The sequence below is a fragment of the Embiotoca jacksoni genome, unplaced genomic scaffold (genome assembly GCF_022577435.1).
Source record: "Embiotoca jacksoni isolate LCO1_2020_lvr unplaced genomic scaffold, fEmbJac1.0.p SCAF_7, whole genome shotgun sequence".
In the NCBI taxonomy this organism is placed as follows: Eukaryota; Metazoa; Chordata; class Actinopteri; family Embiotocidae; genus Embiotoca; species Embiotoca jacksoni.
In genome coordinates this window covers 20540449-20565860 of record NW_027185425.1, presented here as the reverse complement: position 1 = coordinate 20565860, position 25412 = coordinate 20540449, and the positions used below count along the sequence as shown (strand labels likewise).

General features: G+C 46.3%; 1 protein-coding gene across 1 annotated transcript; it reads right to left on the bottom strand.

The window, feature by feature from the left end:
- Positions 1-136: 136 nt before the first annotated feature.
- ythdc2 (YTH domain containing 2) lies at positions 137-23444 on the bottom strand. Its single transcript, XM_069176710.1, has 32 exons — positions 23213-23444; positions 22101-22266; positions 21908-21998; positions 21228-21421; positions 20715-20917; positions 20163-20329; positions 19474-19576; positions 19025-19181; positions 18121-18231; positions 17885-18033; positions 16967-17102; positions 16065-16191; positions 15823-15888; positions 14220-14398; positions 12817-12913; positions 12222-12309; positions 12044-12124; positions 11880-11962; positions 11681-11786; positions 11453-11572; positions 10905-11177; positions 9565-9691; positions 7295-7500; positions 6576-6765; positions 4551-4642; positions 3799-3918; positions 3590-3720; positions 2520-2649; positions 1389-1586; positions 1109-1294; positions 599-679; positions 137-489 (listed from the first exon to the last, which is right to left on the bottom strand). Exons 2-31 carry the CDS (start codon positions 22258-22260, stop codon positions 629-631), a joined length of 4122 nt encoding a protein of 1373 aa, XP_069032811.1. The 5' UTR covers positions 22261-22266; positions 23213-23444; the 3' UTR covers positions 137-489; positions 599-628.
- Between the last annotated feature and the right edge of the window lie 1968 nt (positions 23445-25412).

Here is a 25412-nt window from a genome sequence, read left to right as displayed (position 1 = left end):
TGAAGGTGGCGCTGTTTTCACCAGTTGTCTTAATAGGTGTCCAGCTGGACAGTCAGAGGACGCAGTGTGAGGACAGTCGGAGGACGCAGTCGGAGGACAGTCGGAGGAGCAGAATAAAATGGAGACGTCTCGCTGCTTAGACACAATCTGTATTTAATTTAAATACAGGAAGTGTGTAGAGCTCAGCCTGTTAAAACGGGACATAAAAACAATCAATGAACGGTGATCGCCGCGATGACGTGTCTGACGGACACACGTTTCTCCTGAGTTATAAAATCCTGTTGAACGTCTACAGAGCTTCAAACAGCTCAACAACATAGTGGCCATCAGAACATGAGTACCAGTTAAATTTATGGAATAAAATTTCACAAAAACTTTCTTTGTACAAAAAAAAAGGTACAAAAATCAGGAAACAGAGAATCAGAACAGAAGAGGAGAACGAGTCCATCTTCACCGTCCGGACGGCTCGCCTGAGTCGGGGCTGCAGCGCTGTGGGAAGAAAAACAAATACATGCTATATGTAGAAAAGGTTTGGATATAAGATGTACATGTGACGGAGAACGTGTGACGGAGAACGTGTGATGGAGAACATGGAGACCTGTGAGCTGCAGAGCTCCTCTCCGTCCTCTCAGCTCGTCCACAGAGACAGCAGCCGGCTGCCGGCTTCAGCCTCCAACTCCTGCACACACAGACACACACTTCAGCATCACATCGCTCCACTACTACTAGTACTACTCATAAACATCTGGATCTGTGTCCGTGTGGCACACAACAGCCAGGGGAGCACAACATCTGGATGAACGGCTGTGAGGCTGCTGCAAATGTGAATTCAATTCAGCCACAACAAAAAAAATCCACTTTGAGATTCCTGAAAACAGAAACGGTGATTTTTCAGCATGAAGATTTGTCCTGTTCAACAGAAGGAGAATAAAGAAACCGAATGCACGTTAAAGTTTGAACTGCTTAGCAGCTCTTTACACAATCAGTGGATGGAAAATAATCTCTCACTCATCTTTCATTGCAGGAGCCAATCAGTGACCACTATACCTCACTTTCAATCGTGTGTGTGTGTGTGTGTGTGTGTGTGTGTGTGTGTGTGTGTGTTCACCTGTCCATCCCTGCTGATCTGGACCTTCTTGTTGTCGTTCCAGGGGTTCATGATGTGCTGGGTGACCTGGAAGGGGAGCTTCTCTTTGTGGATCCACTCCACACTGAAGACCCCCGTCTGTCCGTTGAAGCCCCCCCAGTCCTGGCAGCTGTTCTGGCGGATGACCGAGGTCATGCGAGCGTAGCCCTGTGAAGAACACACAGCAGGTCACTTTTATGTTCTTAAAGGTTATTCTCTGTATGAAGCAGGTTTTATGGATTCTTCAGTCGGTCCCTGAGACCTGGAAGTGTCCCGATCCCTGGACGGAGAAGATGAGGATGATGAGGCTGTTCCCGACGAAGGCCTGGGTGAGTTTGGTCTCGTTGCTCGGAGTCGTGGACCAGATGCCTTTCTGCTGGGAGATCTCCAAGTTCCTGATGTTGCTGCTCTTCATGATGAAGTACCGGGCTGATGGAGAGACGAGCCGCGGGGACGCCGGCTGCCAACAAGGAGAGGAAACAGTGAGAGACACCAAAATAAAAGACAGGATGTAAATGTGAACACAGTCGGCTCTAAGGACGACCCGCAGCGCCGACAGCTCTGAGTGAAAGTTAATGAAGTAGTAGTTTCGTGATGGTTCTCACTTTCCAGTGGTTTTACTTCAATCCACCATCATCACTGATGATGAAGGAGCCCCTCATTATATCTGAGGCTGAAACATGTCACAGGTCTGGGAAGTGAAATGAAAGCTACAAGCTGCTGTGGAAATGCAATTAAACAGCAGCTACAGATGTATGCGTTTACCAGTTAGTTAAATAACAGTAATGACATAAAAGTAATCACGTTAAAATCGTTTAAGATCGTTTTTTGGAGTTGATTGTTGATCGCAAAAGCAGGAAGTGGAGACTGACGCAGCACCCTTCAGTCTGAGCTGAAGGTTGGTGAGAGGAACAGTGAGCTCAAATCTAACAGAACAATGAGGAGCTCTATTAATAAAAACAGCTGTGAAATGATGTCCTTCTAATTAGATGTTAAACTTCCTACATGATAACTATGTTGTTTACATGTGCTGATGTTTGTGTTCCTCTCTGCAGGAAGCAGGAGGCTCCAGCAGCATGACACAAGTGTCTGAACCATCTGTGTTTCTCTTGAATTGTGGGTAATGTTGGAAGAGAGCTTTGACAAACACCATCAAATATGTGGAGCAAAAAAAGAAAATATGTCCTGTCATTTTTAAGAACTGTTATGTTTGGGCGTTCATCAGTGTTACAGAATAATAAATCACACGGCGGCACAATGAAGAGAAAACAATAACACGGACCAACTTCTCCTTCGACGTGGGTCCGAATAGTTTGTATGAAGCATAAAGACACAAATATCATATAAAACCTGGATGATGAACCGTGAAACACCTTGAAATGAGGCTTAATACCTGTCTGGAGGACGAAGGACAGGAGGTGTCAGGGGGACTGTCCACAGTCCTCCTCCACCAGGAACTACTGGAAGACTTAAGGTCGTCACGGAGCAGGTTGGTGGACGGCGGGTCTGAGGTCTGAAAACACCTGAGGGGTGAAACAGAGGAGGAGGACTGTTAAATAGAACAGGACACATCATGGTGCACTCAGCCTGGTTCTGGAGGGAGATAAATGAAACAGACCTGTTGCTGATTTATATTTAAAGCGTATTTGATCATATTGGAGGAAGATGATGTCATGAGAACTGTTACCTCACACGATTCAGACAAAACTGCAGAAAATGTGAAAGTCCTTGTTTTTTATTGCAGGTGCAGCAGATGAGCTGCGGCGGACGTGCTGGTCTGATTTAAAGGTTTCAAACCTCCATGATCACCGTCAGTCAGTCCACATCCAAAGCCCAGCCTGGTGTTTAATGTTGACATACATTCATATGACGGTGTATTATTGGTGCTGTCGCTCTGCAGGATGGAGGACTCTCATGGCACAGACACATTTCTCTGTCGTGACATCACACACTAGGATGTGTTTCTGTGATCTGATTGGTTCTTCGATTGATGCCCATCACTGGACCTCTGGGTTACATCTAACTTGAGGAGGATACAGTGACTCACACATCCAAACAGTGAGTTTGGGTCTGGAAATACCCGGCTGGGAGAAATAACAACTCCTGAAGGTGACCAGGCCCAAGGAGAGGACCCTGACAACAAACATGGAGGTTCTGCAGAGAGGCAGAGACTCAATAACAGACCCGACTGGAGACTGGAGAGCATCTACACCTCACCATCTAATGTTCTTTAACATGTTTCAGCGGGTGCAACAGGACTGGCTGCTGTCTGCTGAGGTCACAGGTCAGACAGACTGACATCTCTGGCTGTGGACAGGAGGATGATACAATGACCTCACAGCGCCTCCTGCTGGTCACTCTGCTCAACACCTGCTGCAGGAATTCATCACGTTCACATGGAGCTGCTGCAGAACAACCAGGTGAAGACACTGTGATGTAAATGTTCCTGAGACTCCTTGGTACCTGTCATTGGTGGGTATCCTGGAGTTCTTCACACACGACCTCGGCCCCTCGTAGGCGGACATGGGTTTGGGCCGCTGGCCGATCCCTGTGGGCTGCTGCAGGCCGGCTAACTGCTCCTCTGCTCCCAGCACCTGAGGGACGGCAGTTTAAACTCCAGCCATGAAAGAAAGAGACAAAGTGAAGGGAGGAGAAAGAGGCAGATCACGTACAGACACCAGAGTGTGGATGATGGCCTCGTCCTGCTGAAACCAGGACTTCGAGGGACAACGCATCCTCCTGATGAACAGATTTTGCCACCTCTGCTTCAGTTCAAACACCAGTCCTGCAACCTGACAACGGGACGCACAACACGGGACAAAACAGGATAAAAAGATTTGAAATGTGGACATGATGAAGACAAAGAGTAACAGAGGAAAAGTCATGAAAGACAAAGAACAGAACAAAATACCAAAACACATCCATATGTTAAACTTGAACCACCACCTCATGTTCATCAGCCTCTTCCTCCTCTGCTTAAAGCAGAAACACGTCCTGCAGCATCAGGACTCATCGATCAGCGCAAACAGGACAGATTTAAGTCAAAAGGTTACTGAAGACAGTCTCTTTGCAGCCTGCTATCTTTTCTCTATGACAGATTACAGTTTGCTGAGAGACTGCTGCAGGGCTTAAGATCTGAAAAGATTTCTGTTTCACCTTATTTCATTTAAGGAAACGGGTGAATCCAGCCTTTAATCTGCAGCAGGTCTTTGGACATGGGACTAAAGTGTTCACGCAAAAGGGAGATGTTGTATGAAAAAGACCAGAGGCTGTTCAGAAATCAGTTCATAAACAGGACTGAGACCTCAGTGATGAGGTCACATGACCAAGACGGGCACCACCGGTTCAGAACAGTTCAGGTGTTGATGAGGGAAACTGACATCAACATTGATGAACTAAGGCTGAAAGGTTTGTGTTGCTTCACCTGTCTGTCCAGCTGGAAGACGAGCCAGTCGTCCACCTTCATCTCAGCGAGGTCCTCCGTCTCCCCGTCACTGACGTCCTCCAGCGGACTGTCTGAGGGAACAACGCAGGCTGAATGTTCACGGTCACGCTGCCTCATAGCAGGAGGTTCAAAAGATTCACAGGATTTTAGAGGAAATTTAAAATATTACGTAAAATATATGAGAAGTTATTTTAACATTGATCGATAAATTCAGGAAGACTGCGTGTCCCTTCTCAGAGAGCCTCAGAGGTTTTGGAGAGCAAACCTGATGTTCCCGCTGAGAGAGGAGAGTAACGCACAAGTAAAGTACAGGTCGGACGCTTTGATGTGTACACGACAGAAAAGGTGAGTTGAGATTTGAACATTTACAATGAAGGAAATAATTATTTGATCCCTTGCCAATTTTGTAAATTTGCCCAATGACAAAGAAATGAACGGTCTATAACTGTAATGGAGGTTTATTTTAGCAGAGACAGAATATAAAAAAAACAACAACCAGAAAATCACATCATATAAAAGTTATAAATTGATTTGCATTTGATTGTGTGAAATAAGTATTTGATCTCCAACCAAGCAGCAAGAATTCTGTCTCACAGAAAGAACTCTGAATATCAACACGTTACCTGTATAAAAGACACCCGTCTTAACTCGTTACCTATATAAAAGACACATGTCTACAGAATCAATCAATCAGATTCCAACCTCTCTACCATGGAGACCAAAGAGCTGTCTAAGGACATCAGGGACAAGATTGTAGACCTGCACAAGGCTGGAATGGACTACAAGACCATCGGCGAGCAGCTCGGTGAGAAGGAGACAACTGTTATTCTGATTATTCAGAAATGGAAGAAACGCAAAATGACATGGATCTCCTCGGTCTGGGGCTCCACGCCAGATCTCCCCTCGTGGGGTATCGATGATCATGAGAAAGGTGAGGGATCAGCCCAGAACTACACAGGAGGAACTTGTTAAAGATCTCAAGACAGCTGGGACCACAGTCACCAAGACAACCATCGGTAACACACGACGCCGTCATGGATTAAAATCCTGCAGCGCTGCAAGATCCCCCTGCTCAAGAAGGAGCATGGACAGGCCCGTCTGAAGTTTACCAATGAACACCTGAATGATTCCGAGAAGTCTTGGGAGAAGGTGATGTGGTCAGATGAGATCTAAATCCAGCTCTTTGGCATCAACTGGACTCGCCGTGTTTGGAGGAAGAGAAACGCTGACTATAACCCCGAGAACACCGTCCCCACCGTCAAGCACGGAGGTGGACACATTATGCTTTGGGGGTGTTTCTCTGCTGAGGGGACAGGACGACTTCACCGCATCGAGAGGAGGACGGACGGGGCCACGTACCGGGACATCTTGGACGACAACCTCCTTCCCTCAGCCAGGACACTGAAGACGGGTCGTAGACGGGTCTTCCAGCACGACAATGACCCAAAACATACGGTGAGGCAACAAAGAAGTGTCTCAAGAAGAAGCACATGAAGGTCACGGAGAGGTCGAGCTGGTCTCCGGACCTTCATCCCAGAGAAAATCTGTGGAGGGAGCTGAAGCTTTCAGTTGCCAAGCGACAACCTGGAAGCCTGAAGGATTTGGAGGATCTGCAAAGAGGAGTGAACAACATCCCTCCTGAGATGTTCAAACCTGGAGACCAACTACAAGAAAGGTCTGACCTCTGTGCTCACCAACAACAGTTTCTCCACCAAGTACTGAGTCATGTTTTGCTACAGGATCAAATACTTATTTCACCCAATCAAATGCAAATCAATTTATAACTTTTATATGATGTGATTTTATGGATTTTTTTTTTTAGATTTTTTTTTTTTATATTCTGTCATCCACTGTTAAAATAAACCTCCATTACAGTTATAGACCGTTCATTTCTTTGTCAGTGGGCAAACTTGCAAAATCGGCAAAGGATCAAATAATTATTTCCTTCACTGTATGTAACTGAAACACTTCGAGAGTCAGTTCTGCGTTGGTCGACGTGTTTACCTGCATCTTTCTCTACAGCAGGTTGGTGGAGGGCCGAGCCGGGCGGTTTGACACAACCTCCAAATATGGCCACAGAGATGGACGTGACCACGGAGCAGCAGCGGACGCTGGCCATCCGGTGGCCGCGGCTCATCTCGTCGTAGATCAACCAGTCGGTTGGAAGGGCCAGGGACGCTTTGGCTGCGCTGCTCTAAATAAACAAAAATACACACATTCACAGAGCTGAAAGCTTTGCCCTCGTACGAGTAAATAACTGCTGACACAGCAAATAAGGAGTGTCATTCTCTAACAATGTTTTCATCTAATACAGAGTTTATGTCACATTACAAACATTAAATGACGAGGAGACAGGACCAGAAATCTACTGGGAAAACAAACGAGTAACTTCATAGTCAGAGTCCTGTTCAGGCATCACTCAGAAAATCTGTTTTGCATAAAAGTAAAGAAAACACTGTTTACAGGGCCAATCAGTTGAGCCCCTCTCCTCCAGCTCACTGAATAATCAGTAAATGATGAACCACCAAACAAATGCTGAAATGAATTTAACTGATCTGATGGGTGGAACCTGAAAACACAGTCAGTCCAAAGAAGCAGGAAGGATTTCACCATGGGCTGAAAACCAGGCTGCTCAGTGACTCCAGATGTATCTAGTTATCCAAGAAAAAGCACCATAAAATAGAGACAAAGTTACAGTTGAATGAAAACATTGGTTTTCTGACCTCCTTCACCTGGAGCTGGCTAAGGGTGGACGTGGGGTGGAAGTGGACCTTCTTCTCCCTGTTACTGGACAGGAGGGACGTCTTCTGGTTCAGATGGACCAGGTTTGGATACATGCCAGCCACCAAGGCCGCTTTCACCACAGCCCAGTTCTCAGAGTTTAGATTCACGTCCCGGATGTCGCTGCCCGCCCGGGTCTGAACAAAACCTGGGGGACAAAAACAAAATCATCTGAATTAGAAATGTCATGATTTAATTATGGACAATGCAGTCGCTTCCCAAAGTCTGCAAGCTGGATCACGTTGTTTTCCTGTTTGTGACTTTCATGGACAGGATTTCTAGGAGCAGCCAGGGGGGAGGAGAACGTCAGGGTGGGGAGTCTCAGGATCGTTTCTCTGCTGATGACAGATGATGTGGTCCTGATGACAGATGATGTGGTCCTGATGGCCTCATCAGACCTCCAGCATTCACTGGGGCGGTTTACAGTCGAGTGTGAAGCGGAGGGGAGGAGAGTCAGCACCCCCAAATCTGAGGGCATGGTGCTCTGATGAAAACCGGTGGATTGCTTCCTCCAGGTGGGGACGGAGTGCCTGCCCCAACTGAAGGAGTTTAAGTATCTCGGGGTCTTGTTGATGTTTGAGGGTAGGATGGAACGGGAGACTTTGACAGGTGGATCGCTGCAGCAGTAAAACAGGCGCTGCACCGGACCATCGGTGAAGAAGGAGCTGAGTTGAAAAGTGAAGCTTTCAATTTACCGGCTGATCTATGCTACGACCATCAACTTATGGTCACGAGCTCTGGGTAGTGACTGAAAGAACGAAACCGCGGTTACAAGCGGCTGAAATGAGTTTCCTCCGTAGGGTGGACGGACTCAGCCTGAGAGATCGAGTAAGGAGATCGGACATCAGATGGGAACTCGGAGTAGAGCTGATACTTTGCATTGAAAGGAATCAGCTGAGGTGGTTCGGGCATCTGATTTGGATCCTCCTGGGCACCTCCCTCTGGAGGTTTTACAGGCACGCCCAACTGGCAGGAGATCCCGGGGCGGAACGTAATGTGGTCCCATTCTTGCCTGATATAGGATTTCAGCTGCTCAACAGTTCAGGGTCTCCTTGGTTGAATTTTTCATGTCCTGATGCTCCAGATGTTTTCAATGATTGACAGGTCTGGACTGCAGGAGGTCAGTTTATCAGCGGACTCTTCTACTACGGAGACATGCTGTTGGAATACGTGCAGAATGTGGTTGGACGTTGTTCTGCTGAAATAAACAAGATCTTCCCTGAAAGAGACGTTGTCTGGATGGCAGCATATGTTGCTCCAAAACCTGAATATATCATTCAGCATTAATGCGTCCTTCCAGATGTTCAAGCTACCCATGCCATGTGTACTAATGCATCCCTGTACCATCACAGATGCTGGCTTTTGAACTGAGCGCTGATAACAAGCTGGATGGTCCCTCTCCTCTTTAACTTTGTTGCGCTATTTTCCCAGTCGTTCACAGAGTGGTGAACCTCTTCCCATCTTCACTGCTGAGACTCTGCTTCTCTGAAAAGATCTTTTTATACACAATCATGTTACTGATCTGTTGCCATGGTAACATAATTAATTGTGAGATGTTGATCAGGTGTGTTTTTTCATCTTTACACAACTTTTCCAGTCTTTTGTTGACCCTGTCACAACTTTTTTAGAGATGAGTTGCTGCCATCAAATGAAAAAAGAGCAGATATTTTATATAAAACAACACAATTTGTCCATTTCAACACTTGATATGTTGTCTTTGGTCTATATCCAACAAAATACGAGTTTATGTGATTTGCAAATCATTGCATTTGGTTTTTATGACATTTTACACAGTGTCCCAACTTTTTGAAGCTAATGTGGGTTATTTTGTTCATTTCTTGTGTAACTCAGTTGTTGGGTCAGCCGGAGGAGTCCGTTTACAGTATTAAAAAGAAGCAGAAACAATGTTTTTCATTATTCATTTTTTTTAAAGTTCAAATCTGTTGAAATTAAAAGTTATTTTGTAGTGACATAAACTGAATTGAAGATACAGTGACTGCTGCAGGTTTAATGTTAATGTGCTGATGACAGATGTGGACACAGGAAGGTGCTTCAGTTGACCTTCTCATGTCCACCTACCAGAACAAGATACACTCCTGTTCGAATCGCTGTACACCACTGGACGCCGCCCGCTAGGGGTCAACTGTCCGGTGCTTTAAACTGCGTCACACTACACAGAACGGACTATAAAGAATGTAAAAGCAGAACTGACCAATAGCACGAAGCTGTCCCAGCAGCTGTGTCCTCATGCCCAGGATCATGTCCATGGTGGCCTGGGACAGGAAGTTCTTCTCACAGAAGGATCTCCCCCAGCCATCACTGCGAGCCTTCTGCCACCCCTACAGCACCGAGACGAACAGGACAGGTCTCAGATAAATATAACGGTACCGTCATCAAACATCTCACATAATGACAACACATTCATTCATTCATCACGGGAACCAGAACACCTGCTGCGGTTTTATTTCACTTTGGATTATTTCTCCTAATTATTATGTGACCTGCTGAAACTTCCAGACTTTCTGTTCTGGAAATATTTGAATAGGATTCAGACGACTGAACAGTTTCAAACTGGGATATTAGGAAATCAATGTTGGTATTACAATACATTATGTTTACAGTGTCTGACTGGAAAACTACGATATTATTCATGATTTCCTTCATGCCTGAACGCTCTCGTCCATCATTAGAAAGGGATGGGATGTCCTGACTGGGGGGCGGTGAGTTGATGCTCTTTGAGGCTCCTTTAGTTTCAACATCATTTCAACATCTCCTCGTTTCAGTTCAGTAGAATCTAAATGTCTGACACCAGTTTTTCCCTGCAAACTGTTTGATTTCATTTTGGTTTAATCTTGCACATAAACTGAGAATCACCGTGTTCATCAGCTGAGATTTTGTTTCATAAAAGTCTCTCTTGTCCAGTTTGTTTTATTCCACAGATGTTTATGTTGCTCAGCGTGACAGCAGGATATCTGCAGCAGTGACATCATTGTGTTCTATAGATGTGTTTCCATGACTACATGTAGACTTTGTAATCAATAAAGTAACCTAACAACCCCATTATGACCGCAGGCTGCCGAGTAACAGTGAGAATACATTTGATTGGTGGAGCTGTTTTCATTGGAAATCATCTATAAACTAATAAAAAGATTTGATCAGCTCCACAGACAGCTGATTGGAGCTGATCGAGACGATTGATTATTGTGTTCTGGGACTTTAGCGGTGAACCACAGCATCTCTTCTGCTCAGTTCACCCAAATATGAACTAATATTAAATAAAATGACTTTCAAAGTCAGTATTAATAACTTTCTGTCCACCGCTTTGATTAATAAATGTATGCGTTAGTTTTGAAACAGCAGCCTTTTGTTCAATTAGAGAATTTGATTTTATAAAAGAAACCAGGTGAACGGTTTGGTACGTGGTGGTACGTGGTCTGAAATGTTCAGGAACTGACGCTATAAAATATTATTAGCTTGTTAATAATTTCCTGATACTCAGGGTAGGAGTATCCCCTTACACCTCCTCAGATAAAACACTCATTCCAAAACTACCTGGAAGGCCGTGAGCAGGGCCATGTGGTCACTGAAGGTGTTGCAGGTGAAAAGTTTGCGGCAGTGTAAGGCGGATCTTTTCTGGGAGCTGTGGGTGGGCAGGACGAAGGGGTCCCGATAGGCCAGAGTGCAGGCGATGGTTAAGATGGGGTCCAGACACTTGAGCACGACAGCACACAGCACCATCTTCCCCAGGTGTGGGTCCACAGGTAGATCAGCCAGGTGGTAGCCCAGGTCAGTCAGCTCTTCATACTGGTCCATCGCATCGATGGTCTGAACAGTCAAAACAAACACATGTGTGTGGAGCTGAAAGTTCACGGAGCTGCAGGAGGAAGCGGTGACCTTCATCAGCAAGTATTCAAAGTGACGTCACCAGCAGGGAAAACATTCGCTGCAAACCACCTGACCTGTCGCCACGGCAACAGGCTTCTCTAACAAGATAACACGCTGCTCTGTGCACGTCACGGTGCTTCACATCATGCGTGTGCAGTAGGTGAACTTTTAATTGCCCCTCGTACGGTTGTCTGCATCACCGGTCCACTCGTTACCTTCAGCATCTGCACTGCGTTCCTGATGGCGTGAGCAGCAGGCGGCTGAGGAGCTTTGGACAAGAAGTCGGCCACAGGACAGGAGGAGGGAGCCAGCAGCTTGGTCTGCAGACACAGTTCCTGGCACACAGAACATGCTGGGTCAACTCTGACACTTAAAGAGCACAGTGACGGTGCCAGTCAACATTTCACTGCACAGCATACGTGTGTGTGTGTGTGTGTGTGTACCTGCAGTGGCATCCGCAGCAGCTGTGGAACCTGATATTCCAGCATGTTGTTGAAGCGTCGTCGACTGTACAGGTGGAAGCACACGCCTGGTCTGCAGCGTCCGGCTCTGAGGACACGTCGCACAGTTAACACGTGTCGCACAGAATGATTCATTCAAATGAAATTAAGATGAAACATGCCGGATGTGAGTTCACGTTACCTTCCTTTCCTCTGCAGAGCGCTGGCTTTAGAGATCCAGACGGTCTTCAACATGGACACATGGCTGACGGTATCAAAGGACTTCTGCAACAGGAACATACATGTTAGCTGATCACGACTCACACTGTTAGACATGTAGCTCCACCACTCTGACAGGGACCGCACCTCTTTGACTTTCCCTGAATCGATGACGAACACCACGTCGTTGATGGTGATGCTCGTCTCAGCGATGTTGGTCGAAAGAATCTGAAACAAAGACCAGAAGTGATCTAGTTTCATAGCGAATGAATTTCCTTCAGATTAAAACCGTGAAGTTGAAAAGTCAGAGACATCAGTGACTCACGATCTTCCTGACACCAGGCGGAGACGTCTTCATAGCTTTCTTCTGATCCAGGGTCTGCATGTCTGAATGTAGAGTGAACACCTGGAACCTGAGAGAAACTGACCGTATGATGTGCTGCACATGGTCTACAATCAGCACAATGACAATACAACCCTACTTTAAGAAATATGTGTATTGTTTAAAGGGTTATTGCAGGTTATTTCAGTCTGGCTTCTTCCCTTAATGTGATTATGGATTAACTTTGCACTGACACCACTTCAGGGAAGTGAAGAAGATACATCAGAGTACCATGAGCCTCCTCCGTCTCTCTAAACCTGGAGGGAGATCAGAAAGTTCCCCGACTGCTGGTGTTGGAGCTAACAGAGCATGTGGTTATCTTGCTGGACCTGGTATGATCCCACTTTACAATGGAAGCAAATATGAATCCCACATGTTCCAGACTCAGACACCACTGAATCTTTACAATCCCATGAAAAAACATCAGCCTTTAATGACTTTAAACAAACACAACCTACTCTGGCTTATGTGTTCATCATACTAAAACCATACACTATTCTGATTATTATATGATGAGGTCTTCCATGTTTCTTCTTACCTGTCAGAGTTAGAAGAGAATCTCTTGTCGTCAAACAGGACGCGGTCCCTGAGAGCCACGATCTCATCGTATCCAGGAAGAAAGACGAGGACGGCACCTGAAGACCAGAACATAAAGATCACATCCTGCCTGCAGCGGACCGACGGCTGCATGGACACGCGTTCTCTTCAGCTCCACTTTATAAGAAATTATCTTTTTGAGCAGAAACAGGAATTACTTTAAGAATTTTACAATAAGAAAAGACACGAGGCGTGGAAGAGGAAGATTAGCTGCCACTGTTCTGCTCAAACAAACTCTTTCAACCCTTTAAATGAACAATTCAACATCTTTTCCTCTGGAAACATCACAGAAAATCACACCACTGATCAGGAGCATCGGATTTACTCAGTGGAGACTTCACTCACTGAGCTGCGGCTCGAAAATAGAGACTTCAGAGCCTGATCATCTACAGGGAACATCACACACACAACAGCCTGAACTACACACAGACTCCAGACCTGCACTGAATTTCCACATCTTCATTCAATTCAATTTTATTTATATAGCTCCAAATCACAACACAGGTTATTTCATGGCACTTAACACATTAAAGTCCTTACAGCAGAACTTTACAACATTATACAGAGAAACCAACAATTCAACAATTCCCACATAAACAGAGGGAAGGAAAAACTCCCTCTGAACAGGAAGAAACCTCCGACAGAACCAGACTCAGAGGTGGAGAACATCTCCCTCGACAGGTTGGGGTGAGAGGAGAGCAGAGAGAGAAAAGGACAGAATAGAGATGCAACATACATGTTCATCCACCCTGAACACACCTGCAGGTAATAATGGAGTACAGATAGAGAAGGAGAGTCTGCATCCTCTATATGTCTCCCAGTCACACTCATCACCAACAACAAGGGAGAATATTCAGCAATCTGCCTGAAGAACTTTAAACAGGAGAGTCTACGAGAGCGGATCAGTAAGTTCAGAGGGTTCATGTTGAATGCAGCAGTGATGCACCCGATGTTCTGATGAATGAAGTCTGATCTGGAGCCCAGTTTGATGGATTTAATGATGTGATAAATAGAGGACAGGACTTTTTTTTACTTCATCAAATTGTGAAAATGACTTTAATCTTTGCATCATTTGTGTCGTTGTGTCACCTTCATCTGCAGACAATGTTTCAAAGAGTGTTTGTTGTTCAGATATGTCAAAAGATCCAACAGCATACAGACTACGTACCAACCTTTTCACATGACTCTAACATGACAGTGTAAAACTCAAAACTAAAAATATGAATATAATAAATGTGAGTATTACAAAGAAGCTAAAATTCTGATAGTCTAGAAATATCAACCAAACCCTGTGATGTGGTTGACATCATTTAGCCACAGTGTGTTTGGAAGTGTGAGACTCACCTTCGCTGCTGGTGGAGCAGATGTTGTGCAGCAGGTCCATGATGAGGTCCAGGTCCACCCACTGGTCGTCGAAGCTGTGGTGGTACAGTGTGAGCAGCTCCTGCTCTTCAGCGCTCAGCTCTGCAGCTCCAGCCTGCAGCAGCGCCGCCTCCTCCAGGTGGCTCACCTCTCCCAGAGGACTGCACAGATGGCCCGACAACATTCAGACGCTTTGTTTATAGTTTTCTACGTTTAATTCTCAGTTCATAAAACTGACGTGAACAAGTGAAAGCATGTTCTTAGAATATTTTGCAAATTCATTAAAAATATGAACAGAATTTTTCATCCCGACTTGAAGAGGCCTCGTTGGCAGCAGGTCCAGTTTCTGATCTTCTGGGGTCTCAGCAGGCTTTAAGAACCTGTATTTGGACAGTGTGTTCCATTCTTCCAGGTAGATCCTCTCCGGATCCACCAGACTGGATGAGGAGCATCTGTGAACCTCCATCTTCAGGTCTCTACAGATGTTCTGTGGGGATTCAGTCTAGACTTCAGCTGGACCACTGAGGGACAGTCAGAGACTCGTCCTGAAGTCTCTCCACTGTTGTCTCAGCTGTTTGTTTGGGGTCATTGTGGTGCTGAAAGGTGGACCGTCATCTCTCTGCACTCTGGAGCAGCTTCTCTTCAAGGACCTCTCAGTGTTTGGCTCCATTCATCCTTCACTCACTTCTGATCGTCTCCCTGTCCATGCTGCTGAGAAGCTCCCTCATATCATGATGCCGCCACCACCGTGCTTCACTGTATGATGGTATCAGCAGTGATAATGATGATGTTGATGATAATAATGACAATGATGATGATGATGATGATAATGATGATGATGGCGATGCTACCACCACCGTGCTTCACTGTATGATGGCAAGCTCACTTTTTGTTTCATCAGATCAGAGGATCTTTTTCCTCATGATGCTGAGTCATTAAAATAGCGTTTGACTCCCAGCAGGCTGTCATTATCTTTCATTCAGAGAAGCGTCATTCTAACTTCTGACTGATGAAGATGTTCGTCCTTCCTGCAGGTTCTCCTCCAGCGAACTTCTGAATCTCTGTGGGTTTGTGGTCACCTCCCTGACCACTCTGTCTCCATGAAGGTCCTGCTGGTTCCAAACAGCTCACAGTGATTAATCCCACTGAGCTCCTGGAAACATCCCCTGAATGATGTCTGACTAGTTTATCACAGGTCTGCAGACACTTCTTTGGACTTCATGGTCAGTGTTTTTCCTGACATCCAGTGTGACCTGAGGAACCTTATATTCAGTACACAGGTGTGTCCAATCAGTTCAGTCTGCCTCAGGTGGACGACCAGGTCCGACACGCATCTCAGGGACATTTAAACATGTCTGAATACTTTCGAAAATCCAATTTTAGTTTATAAGTTTTAACAAATTTGCAGGCATTTCTAAAAATCAGATTTCACTTTGAAATTTTTGATTTATGACAGCAGAGTAATAGTAAAACATGCAAATGTTATCCATACAGGAATCACATTTATAACTGCACACTGTGTGAAGGGACTGAATGTGTTTCAGTCAACAGGACAACGTCGTGTGCTGTGAAACTTTTCTCTTACATGGAGGACATGAGTAGATCCTCAGCGTCTGTCTGCTGGAAGTGTTTGGCGAAGTCTAAAGCAGTCCTGAAATGACATGAAAACCAGGGTTTCGTGTGAGCAACACTTCAAAGATGTCACCCAGCTACGAAGACCTGTAAAAGGACACGCCTCCTCCATATCCGTGGACATCGAAGGAGAACAAACCCCGAATCACCTCCTTCAGCCGTTACAGACCATAATGTGACAGAACATCTTCCTACCATCCGTTGGAGGCCTTCCTGCTGATGTCAGCTCCCATGTTGAGCAGCTGCTCCATCTGTGTGAGGAAGCCTCGCCCCGCGGCGACCATCAGAGGCGTGGCCCCTGTCTCACGGTGGGTGTAGTCCACTGGATGAGAGGACACACCAGGACAGACGGAGCCCAGTCAGAAGCGTAATGTTTATTACAGCATACAGATCTACTCATGGGTGCCTCCTAGTTCTACGTTTAGTCTTGTCTGCTGTCTCTCCCTTCACATTGTGATCTTGAGATCACAATTAATGCAAATCCAAGAAATCTCCACATTATTTGCATGAGCTTGGAGTTTTTCCAAATTCCCTCAAAAAACATTGTGAATAGAAGCTGCGCTGAAGGCGTGATTACATATGAATCTTTTGTTATTAGGTAGCAGTTTAAAATTGTTCAATTGTTTTCCGCAATTTTTGCTAATTTTACTGAAAAATATGAAAACACATACAGACACTCCGATGTTTCCTAAAAACACTTCTTTCCTCTTTTATCAATAAAACTATTAACTGCATGTCAGAAAAACATGGAGTCTAATACATCTTTTTATTTTCTACACCAGCTTATCACATCAAACAGCCACCGACAGACTTTTATCTGTTCAAGGAATAGCGCTTCAGTAAGTGTGCTTGTTTGTAAAGAGTTGATCATCCTTCAGGGCAGGAGACGTGTTCCTGTATATGTTCTAGAGAACATGACAACGACCTACTCATACAAAGAACCTCATCCCACTAATGAAAGAAATTACAGTCTTTATCAAATGTATAAATGTTTCCCACAGACATCTTTATCAGATTCTAAGTGTGTTGAAACGTTTGCGTGTAAGAGAACGTTGGATGATTCCAGAGAGGAGAAGAAGAGATCGCGTGATTCGTACCGTTCACACTCTCGTTGAGGATGAGGTTGAAGAGCTGGATGAAAGCATCCTGGTCCTCATCAACGAAGATGTTGGAGATGCAGGAGTCCATCTCCTTCTGCAGCCACGGCTCCAGCTGCTCCGCTCCGTCCTCACTCTGTCACACACAACCACACACCGACTTAACAACACGGTTCACAGGCTGCCCTTCACTCAGCAGGACACACACACACACACACACACACACACACACACACACACACACACACACACACACACATCACGATGTTACAGCTGCTGGCGACCACATTTCAGTGCGAGACGGTTCCTGTCACAACTACCGGGCCGCAGCACCGTAACGAGCAGCAGGAAGTACTCTGAGAACATGTAGCTGAAGGTTTGTGATGTCACCACGGACCTGAAACTGGAGCAGAGAAACATCAGATTTTGGGGTCAAACTCTGTAAAACGTCAACAGAGACCCTTGAAATGCTTCAGAAAGTCTACGGTCATGAAGCGACGAGCCGGGCGAGGTGTTCTGGTGACATCACGTTTCAAGAGGGGGCGGAGCTTCACTGTCCAAAAGCGAAGACGGCGCATCAGGTCAGGAGACACCAGGTGGGATTTGTTTGTGTCACCTTGAATTCGTCCCCCAGAGTCAGACTGTCAACACCGAGTTCCACTGGGACATTTTGAGGTTCTGTTCTGGTTCGGATTTCTTTTCTGCTTCGTGGTCTTCAGGTCAGTCTGGGTTTTGTGCTTCCTGTTTGATTTTGAAATGATTCGCCTCTCGTGTCTTGTCTTGTTTCACTTCCTGTCCTTTGTATGATTGTTGGCATGACAACGCTCACAGTGTGTTGAAAACGGGCAAGTTTCTCACCTCAACAACACAATCGTAGCCTGCAACAGGGTGTGTGTGGGTGTGTGGGTGTTTATTCACCATCTTGTTGAAGACTCTGTCCTCTCCGTCCCCACAGCTGCTGTCCTGGAGGACACCTGGGGCGGAGACAGCAGTCCTCTGCGTCCCCCCAGCAGAACTGGTCTCCACCGCCTCACACCACTCCGTCAGACACTTCTGCTTCCTCTCTTCTGAGGACAGAAGACGTGAGACACACAGAGGACATGAAGACTGATGCAGACCAGAAGGCTGTAGCTTCATGAGGAGAGCCGTCCTACTTCTCTGTGTCTCCTCTTTGTACTCCAGGACGTCGTTGTTGTTGTTGAAGCCCGTCAGCCTCAGGATGTCCTCGAGGAAAAGCTCCGTCACCTCGAACTGTCTTCCTTTGACTGCAGAGAGAACATTTTAAAACCAACTCATCAAACAGATCATCTTTAAGTCTGGAGAGAACCGGTCCTGAGGTGAAACATGTCCTGCACTGTATTTATCAGAACATCCGTGTACTAATTCACATGTGACATTTTCAGTTCCTGGATAGTGTTGCGTCCCTTCTCTGAACCTTCATCTCAGTCAGTTGAGGAGAAGTTCAGTTTCTCAGAAATGACATTAATGTGCATGAGTGGTACTTTACATGTTCAGAGGTCCTTTTAGTAGAGAATAACAAACAGGATGTTCACAATACAAACACAAATAAATCTATATGACTGAATAGAAAAAAAACTCTTGTTCAGGAGACACTTGAAGTGCCTCGTGTCCTCCCTTCATCACCATGACAACATGGCACATGCTCACAGTTCTGGTAGTTCAACACCAAGAAAACTGTTGTTTTAAAATAAATCTGTGATCCTTCATTAATGAAGAAGTTCTGACGTGCTGTAAGAACTTCTTCATTAATGAAGGATCACAGATTTGGTTCTGTAGTCTTCACAGCTCACCTGCTGCTACACCTGCTCTCCAAATGCTCTTATCATCCGAGTTACTGTTCAAAATCAGAACTGTCACATTTCCAGAACGAGGTAGAGGTGTCGGTTACTTAGAAACAAACCAAACAGCGGTGTGTCAGCGTCTCAGTTTTCTTCCCTTTATCATCTCAATGAAAAGCATTACTGGTGAGACGAGGTGTTTCCCGTCACAGAAAAGCCAACAGGCTGACAACAACTCCCAGAGGGCAGCAGGACTCACGGTGGATCACCGGGCAGGAGCCAAAGTACTGAAGGAACAGCTCGATGTCCAGAGCTGCGCTGGACAGGATCAGTTTCAGTGAGGGGATCTTCTGCAGCACGTCCCGCATCTTGGTGAGCAGGAAGTCCGTCAGACCGTCCCGCTCGTGCACCTCGTCCTGCAGGGAAACACGATGGATCAGCTGAGTCACTTCAAAACAAAAGTAACACTGGAAGCTGGAAGTGAGAGATGAACATCTGTTTGTTTCTGACGTCCAGTGGTTTCACTACCAGACTGTGACATCACTGCTGATCACAGAGAGCAGAGGGGCTGTAAAATGTATTATTTCCCCTGTTCTCTACGACAGAGATGAAGAGTGCCGAGTCAGCATGACCCCAACAGTCAGATGAAGAGGAAATAAAGCAGGTGGAACCAAACTGAGATTTTTGTTTTGTCGCCGTGATGCTCACCACGATGACGTGTGTGACCGTCCTCAGGCTGTCGTCGCCAGACATCAGCGTCCTGAGGAACACGCCGCTGGTGCAAAACGTCAGCAGCGTCTTCGGAGAGACCCTGAAATGTACCGAGAAAACACTTCAACAAGCTCACTAACGTTTGAACGTCCAAGTTAAATATGGCCGCTGTCCCAAAACATGAGCTGAACGTACGGAGGACTGTCCCTGAACGCAGCACAGTGATGCACATGCAGCAGGAGGAAGCTCTGAACTAATGAGGAAGAGGTCAAAATTGCGTGTCTTCATTAACATGGGTCACGCATGTTTTTGTGAACATGCAGGTCAGATGAGCAGCACTTCTTTCTCACACCTCGACACCAACAGCTGCAGAGTTTCCTGCAGATCAGTTTAATGTGTAAAAACATCTGTTTTCTCTGTTATTAGTTTGAGGGCATCACTTTTATCTGAAGGCTCAGTTTCACAGAGGAAACAATGATATTCAGTGGTTAAAGAACACGTGTGTGAACCTCTGGAAAACACACGCCTGTACTTCATTCATGTTAAATGGCAAATTGAACATCGTTTAACAGTAGAAAACAGGAGCCTCCATCCTGACCGTGTGCCGTGAAGCTGTTAGAAGCAGCTTTTTATTGTGCTGGACTCTGAATGCAGTTTTCAGCTGGTTCTGCTGCGATGGAACCGACCTGCTCTCCAGTCGGATGTGGTACCCGACCGTCTGGCCGACGCTCTCCCCTCTCTCAGCGGCCACTCTCTCGGCCACAGCCATGGCCGCCAGCCGTCTGGGCTGAGTGCAGAAGATCCTGCAGGGCTCTCCCTTCAGCCTGCAGTCATCCAGCAGGAACTGAGGGATCTGGACCAGAGACAGAGACAGTGGGTCAGCTTTAATGCGAGGCTCAATCTTTACCACACACATTACAGAACAGAGATCCAGGACCGGCAGGCGGCGGTCACAGCTCTCCGTCTCCTCCATGCTCCTGCCTGAACCTTCACTTTCAATCTAAACCACGTGTGATGAAAGAAACTCAGACTCACAGAGATCAAAATAAAAGCTTGATCACAGTGAGATTTATTAACTGAACGAGGTTACATTTACCTTACGTTTAAAATCTGCAGTTTTCTGTAGCTGCTAAAACATTTCACTAAAAACTAAACTGTTGGTGGTGAGAGAGGAGGAGCCAGAGGATCGTCATGGTGACGGAGGGTCAACATCATAAAGCAGCTGCTTGAACGCCCACCTGTGTAGTTTTCCCGGAGCCGGTCTCCCCCAGCACCAGCACCACCCGGTGGTCTCGGATCAGCTGCACGATCTCCTGCTGGTGTTGGTACACAGGCAGACAGCGTCTGAAGCCGTCCAGCTCTGACGGAGTTCTGCTCGGAGGCACCAGAGGGACGCCGCTGTTCAGACGCCCGCTCGCCCGCTTCCTGTCTTGACTGCTGTCTGAAGAGGAGCAGAGAGTTATAACCGAGACCAAACATCTGGCAGCTGACTGAACAACATGCCCAGAGGGAAGATCTGTAGTGTCTGATGACAACATGTCTGCGTGCTTCACGCTACGTCATCATGACATTCACATCTATCTTTTGACTTCTTCTGTTTGCCCCGACAGTTAAAGTTAACTATTAACTATTAACTGACTGGATATTTCTCTTGAATATAAACCTCATTAATGTTTCCATCAGTCGTTAACGTTTGTTCCCCAGCAGACTGTTTCTCCTCCGTCAGAGTGGATGTTAATGTGTGTAACTACCTGGTTCTGCAGCCGCCATGCTGCTCCTGCTGCTGGGCTGCAGGTCGCTGAGCTCCTTCCTGCTGACGGGAAACCGCTGACGCAGGCCGCGGATGAGACCGAGGGAATTGTGGGAGAGTGGGAGGGGCATAGCAGGCTGAGGTTTGTCTGAACCATCCTTCTTCCTGATGGTGAGGAAGCGACTGGATCCCTTTCTGAAAGACAAGAGAAATGACTCCCATTAACAAACTTCAAACAACAATCATCAATAAACTAATTATAAGCTGTGATCAGCTCCACAGACTGCAGACAGGAGCTGACTAACATCATTGACTGATTAAGACTGTTATCATCTCATGGGACTTTAGAGGTTAAATACACCACAACATCTTTTCAAAGACTCAGTTCATCTAAATGAACCTACTATTAAATAAAATGACCTCAAAAGCCTTAAATCAGTTTTAATAACTTCATATCTGTCCATCTGGTCTGATGAATAAACGTATCCTTTGATTTTCAAACAGAAACCTTTTACTGTTGTTACTCAAGTTCAATGCGGAGGCTTCAAAGCTGCCGTGAACCTGTGACTCAGAACCACAGGTCCGACTTCACTGTCGAAGAACCACTGAGATAATTACTGAGGTCATTTTCAGCGGGATCCTGTCAACGTGGTGAGCTGAGGTCCTGACGGAGGAACGTACCCGCTGCTCTTGGAGATGTAACCCAGAGACTGAGCCACGCGGTGGATGAAAGCCCTCTCAGTGCTGCTCAGGGATGAAGGGAAGTCCAGCTCTGGTCAATCAGAGGAGGGAAACACCATCAGCACACATCTGCTCACCTCAGAGGAGCTCCGTTAAATAACTGAGCAGACAGAACAATAAAAGCAGCCGGTACCTTTATCGTCGCTGTATCGAAACCTCTCCAGCGACTGGTTGACTGAGATCTTCACTTCCTCATCGATGTGAATGGCTTTGTGGCTGCTGGAGGAGCCGTGGTGGGACGACGCCCTCTGACCCCGGGCTGGTTTACGTGAAGCTGCACGAGCATTCGACATGATGCACTGGAACACAACACACACACACAGTGACATTATTGACCAAGACGTCAGACATCACACACATCAGAGACGAGAGCACGACGCTTCCTTCCCTTCTTATGTAGTGAGCCGAGTTGATCAGCTGATGACAGGTGACGGTGCTGAGGAGCTTTTCAAAGTCACGTAAAATGGTTTTACTGCATGTTTGTTCTCTCTGCAGCGTGTGTGTGTGTGTGTGTGTGTGTGTGTGTGTGTGTGTGTGTGTGTGTGGACTGTATGGGAGAACCGGGTCAGACACACCGAACAAAGTTTGGGTTGAACACAGTGGATGTTTCCGTGTGTTGTTGTGTTTGTGTGTCTGTTGGTGTGTTTGCTGGTATTGTTGTATCTGCTGGTGTTGTTGTGTTTGTAGGTCTGCTTGTGTTTGTGTGTCTGCTGGTGTTGTTGTGTTGTTGTGTTGGTGATGCTATCAGTGCTGCAGGTTGGACCCTCAGACAGCCTCTGGTGTGTGTAATTGAATAATTGAATAATGAAGTCCCCCGAAGAGTCCACGTGTTGTGATGAGTGTGTTGTTGTGTTGTTGTGATGAGTGTGTTGTTGTGTTGTTATGATGAGTGTGTTGTTGTGTTGTTATGATGAGTGTGTTGTTGTGTTGTTATGATGAGTGTGTTGTTGTGTTGTTATGATGAGTGTGTTGTTGTGTTGTTATGATGAGTGTGTTGTTGTGTTGTTATGATGAGTGTGTTGTCCGACCTGTCGCTGCTGACACGTGGTCACTTCAGACAAACTACAGTCGTATTAAGCTAACTAGCTTGTTTACGAGTGAGAGAGTGTGTGTCTGTGTGTGTGTCTGTGTGTGTGTCTGTATGTGTGTGTGTGTGTGTGTGTGTGTGTGTGTGTGTCTGCATGTGTGTCTGCATGTGTGTGTGTGTGTGTGTGTGTGTGTGTGTGTGTGTGTGTGCAGACGTACCGTGGAGATGATGAGCGTGTTTGTTCCTCACAGAACTGCAGAGTCTCTTTGAGTTTCACTTCACCTGAATCTGAATCTGAACTGTCCTCAACTTCTTCGTCTTTATTTGGGTTTTTGGGAGTTGGCAAACCAACCTCAAGGCTCATCACCGCCACCTGCCGGACTAACGTGTGGAGCCGAAAGCTGCCAGGAATAAAAATCGATGAAGTCTGAATTTAACATGCTTCACTGACAAACGTGTCCTGAATGTAAACCGGTCGTTCTTCTTCTTCTTCTTCCTCCTTGATGCTCCTCCTCCGAGGAACGGCGCGTTATCGCCACCTACTGTTCGGAGGGTGGATCACATAATAGGCTTACAAACCAACTCCCCCTGCACACACAGTAGGAACCTATCGATACATACCAATGAAATAAATAAAAAAAATTCAAACTATATTTATAATTTTATCAAAATGAGGTTGATTGTAAATAAAAGGTTTATGAAGAGTAAATGTGTTCCAGATGTTTGTATTAAATTCAGGTGGACTTTAACACTCAGACGTTGACATCTGCAGCGACCATGTCAGGCCCTCATCTACTCATCTTTTAAGGTTCAGAGTTTCACACCAGGAAACTTTGACATGTTGTGGACAGGAAGAGATGGAGGCGTAGCCACAGGTGGAGATGGAGGCGGAGCCACAGGAGGAGATGGAGGCGGAGCCACAGGTGGAGATGGAGGCGGAGCCACAGGAGGAGATGGAGGCGTAACCACAGGAGGAGATGGAGGCGGAGCCACAGACACCCAAATGTCCAATCACATGCAGGATGGATTCACCAGAGACTCTGAACTGTCTGTAGGTGTGAATGTGAACATGAAGGGTTGTTTGTCTCCACCTGTCTCCATGGTTACCACAGTGTAAACACATAATAATCCACAGTGAAGTGAACAAACTGTCTCCATGGTTACCATAATGTAAACACATTATAATCCACAGTGAAGTGAACACAATCAGTTCTTATTGAAGTATTAAAGAAACTCTGGAACTGTAAAGAGCTGCTCTGAAGCATTCTGTAGTAGAATGTTGATCTGAGATTAAAGGAAGAGAACCTGATGATGTCACAGAGGAGAATCTGATGATGTCATAGAGGAGAATCTGATGTCACAGAAGAGAATCTGATGATGTCACAGAGGAGAATCCAATGATGTCACAGAGGAGAACCTGATGATGCCACAGCAGAACAGTAGAAGTTGGCCTTCAGAAGTGTCAGGAAACATTTCCATGAATGAAATACTTTTATTTTAATTTTTAAATTAGCTGATAATGTACAATCTGAAATAGAAAATAAAAGTTGAACCAGGCTCCTTTTACATTTGAACTGGATGCATGTCTTCAGTTAAACTGATTCCTAACGGTGTCCTACTGAATGTAGACCTACTAAGCACATTTTGTTCCTGAAAGCAATCTGAGTCTTTTGTTTGTGACGTGCCAGCAGTGTGCATCGCTGTATTCACACCCTGCTGTTTGTTTTAAAGGGACCTAAAGTGCATCAAGAAAATATTCCCTCCTCCATTATGTCGCCAGCAGCCTCCATCTGCAGCCCTCCACCAACGATATGAAGAGCCCCGCCTCCATCTGCAGCCCTCCACCAACGATATGAAGAGCCCCGCCTCCATCTGCAGCCCTCCACCAACGATATGAAGAGCCCCGCCTCCATCTGCAGCCCTCCACCAACGATATGAAGAGCCCCGCCTCCATCTGCAGCCCTCCACCAACGATATGAAGAGCCCCGCCTCCATCTGCAGCCCTCCACCAACGATATGAAGAGCCCCGCCTCCATCTGCAGCCCTCCACCAACGATATGAAGAGCCCCGCCTCCATCTGCAGCCCTCCACCAACGATATGAAGAGCCCCGCCTCCATCTGCAGCCCTCCACCAACGATATGAAGAGCCCCGCCTCCATCTGCAGCCCTCCACCAACGATATGAAGAGCCCCGCCTCCATCTGCAGCCCTCCACCAACGATATGAAGAGCCCCGCCTCCATCTGCAGCCCTCCACCAACGATATGAAGAGCCCCGCCTCCATCTGCAGCCCTCCACCAACGATATGAAGAGCCCTGCTTCCAGGTTGAGGGGATTGGTTCCTCAAGTCTGTGATGTAGGAAACCCTGACTGTGTGAATCTGTGTTTCTGAGACAGACACTGCAGGTCACCAACAGATC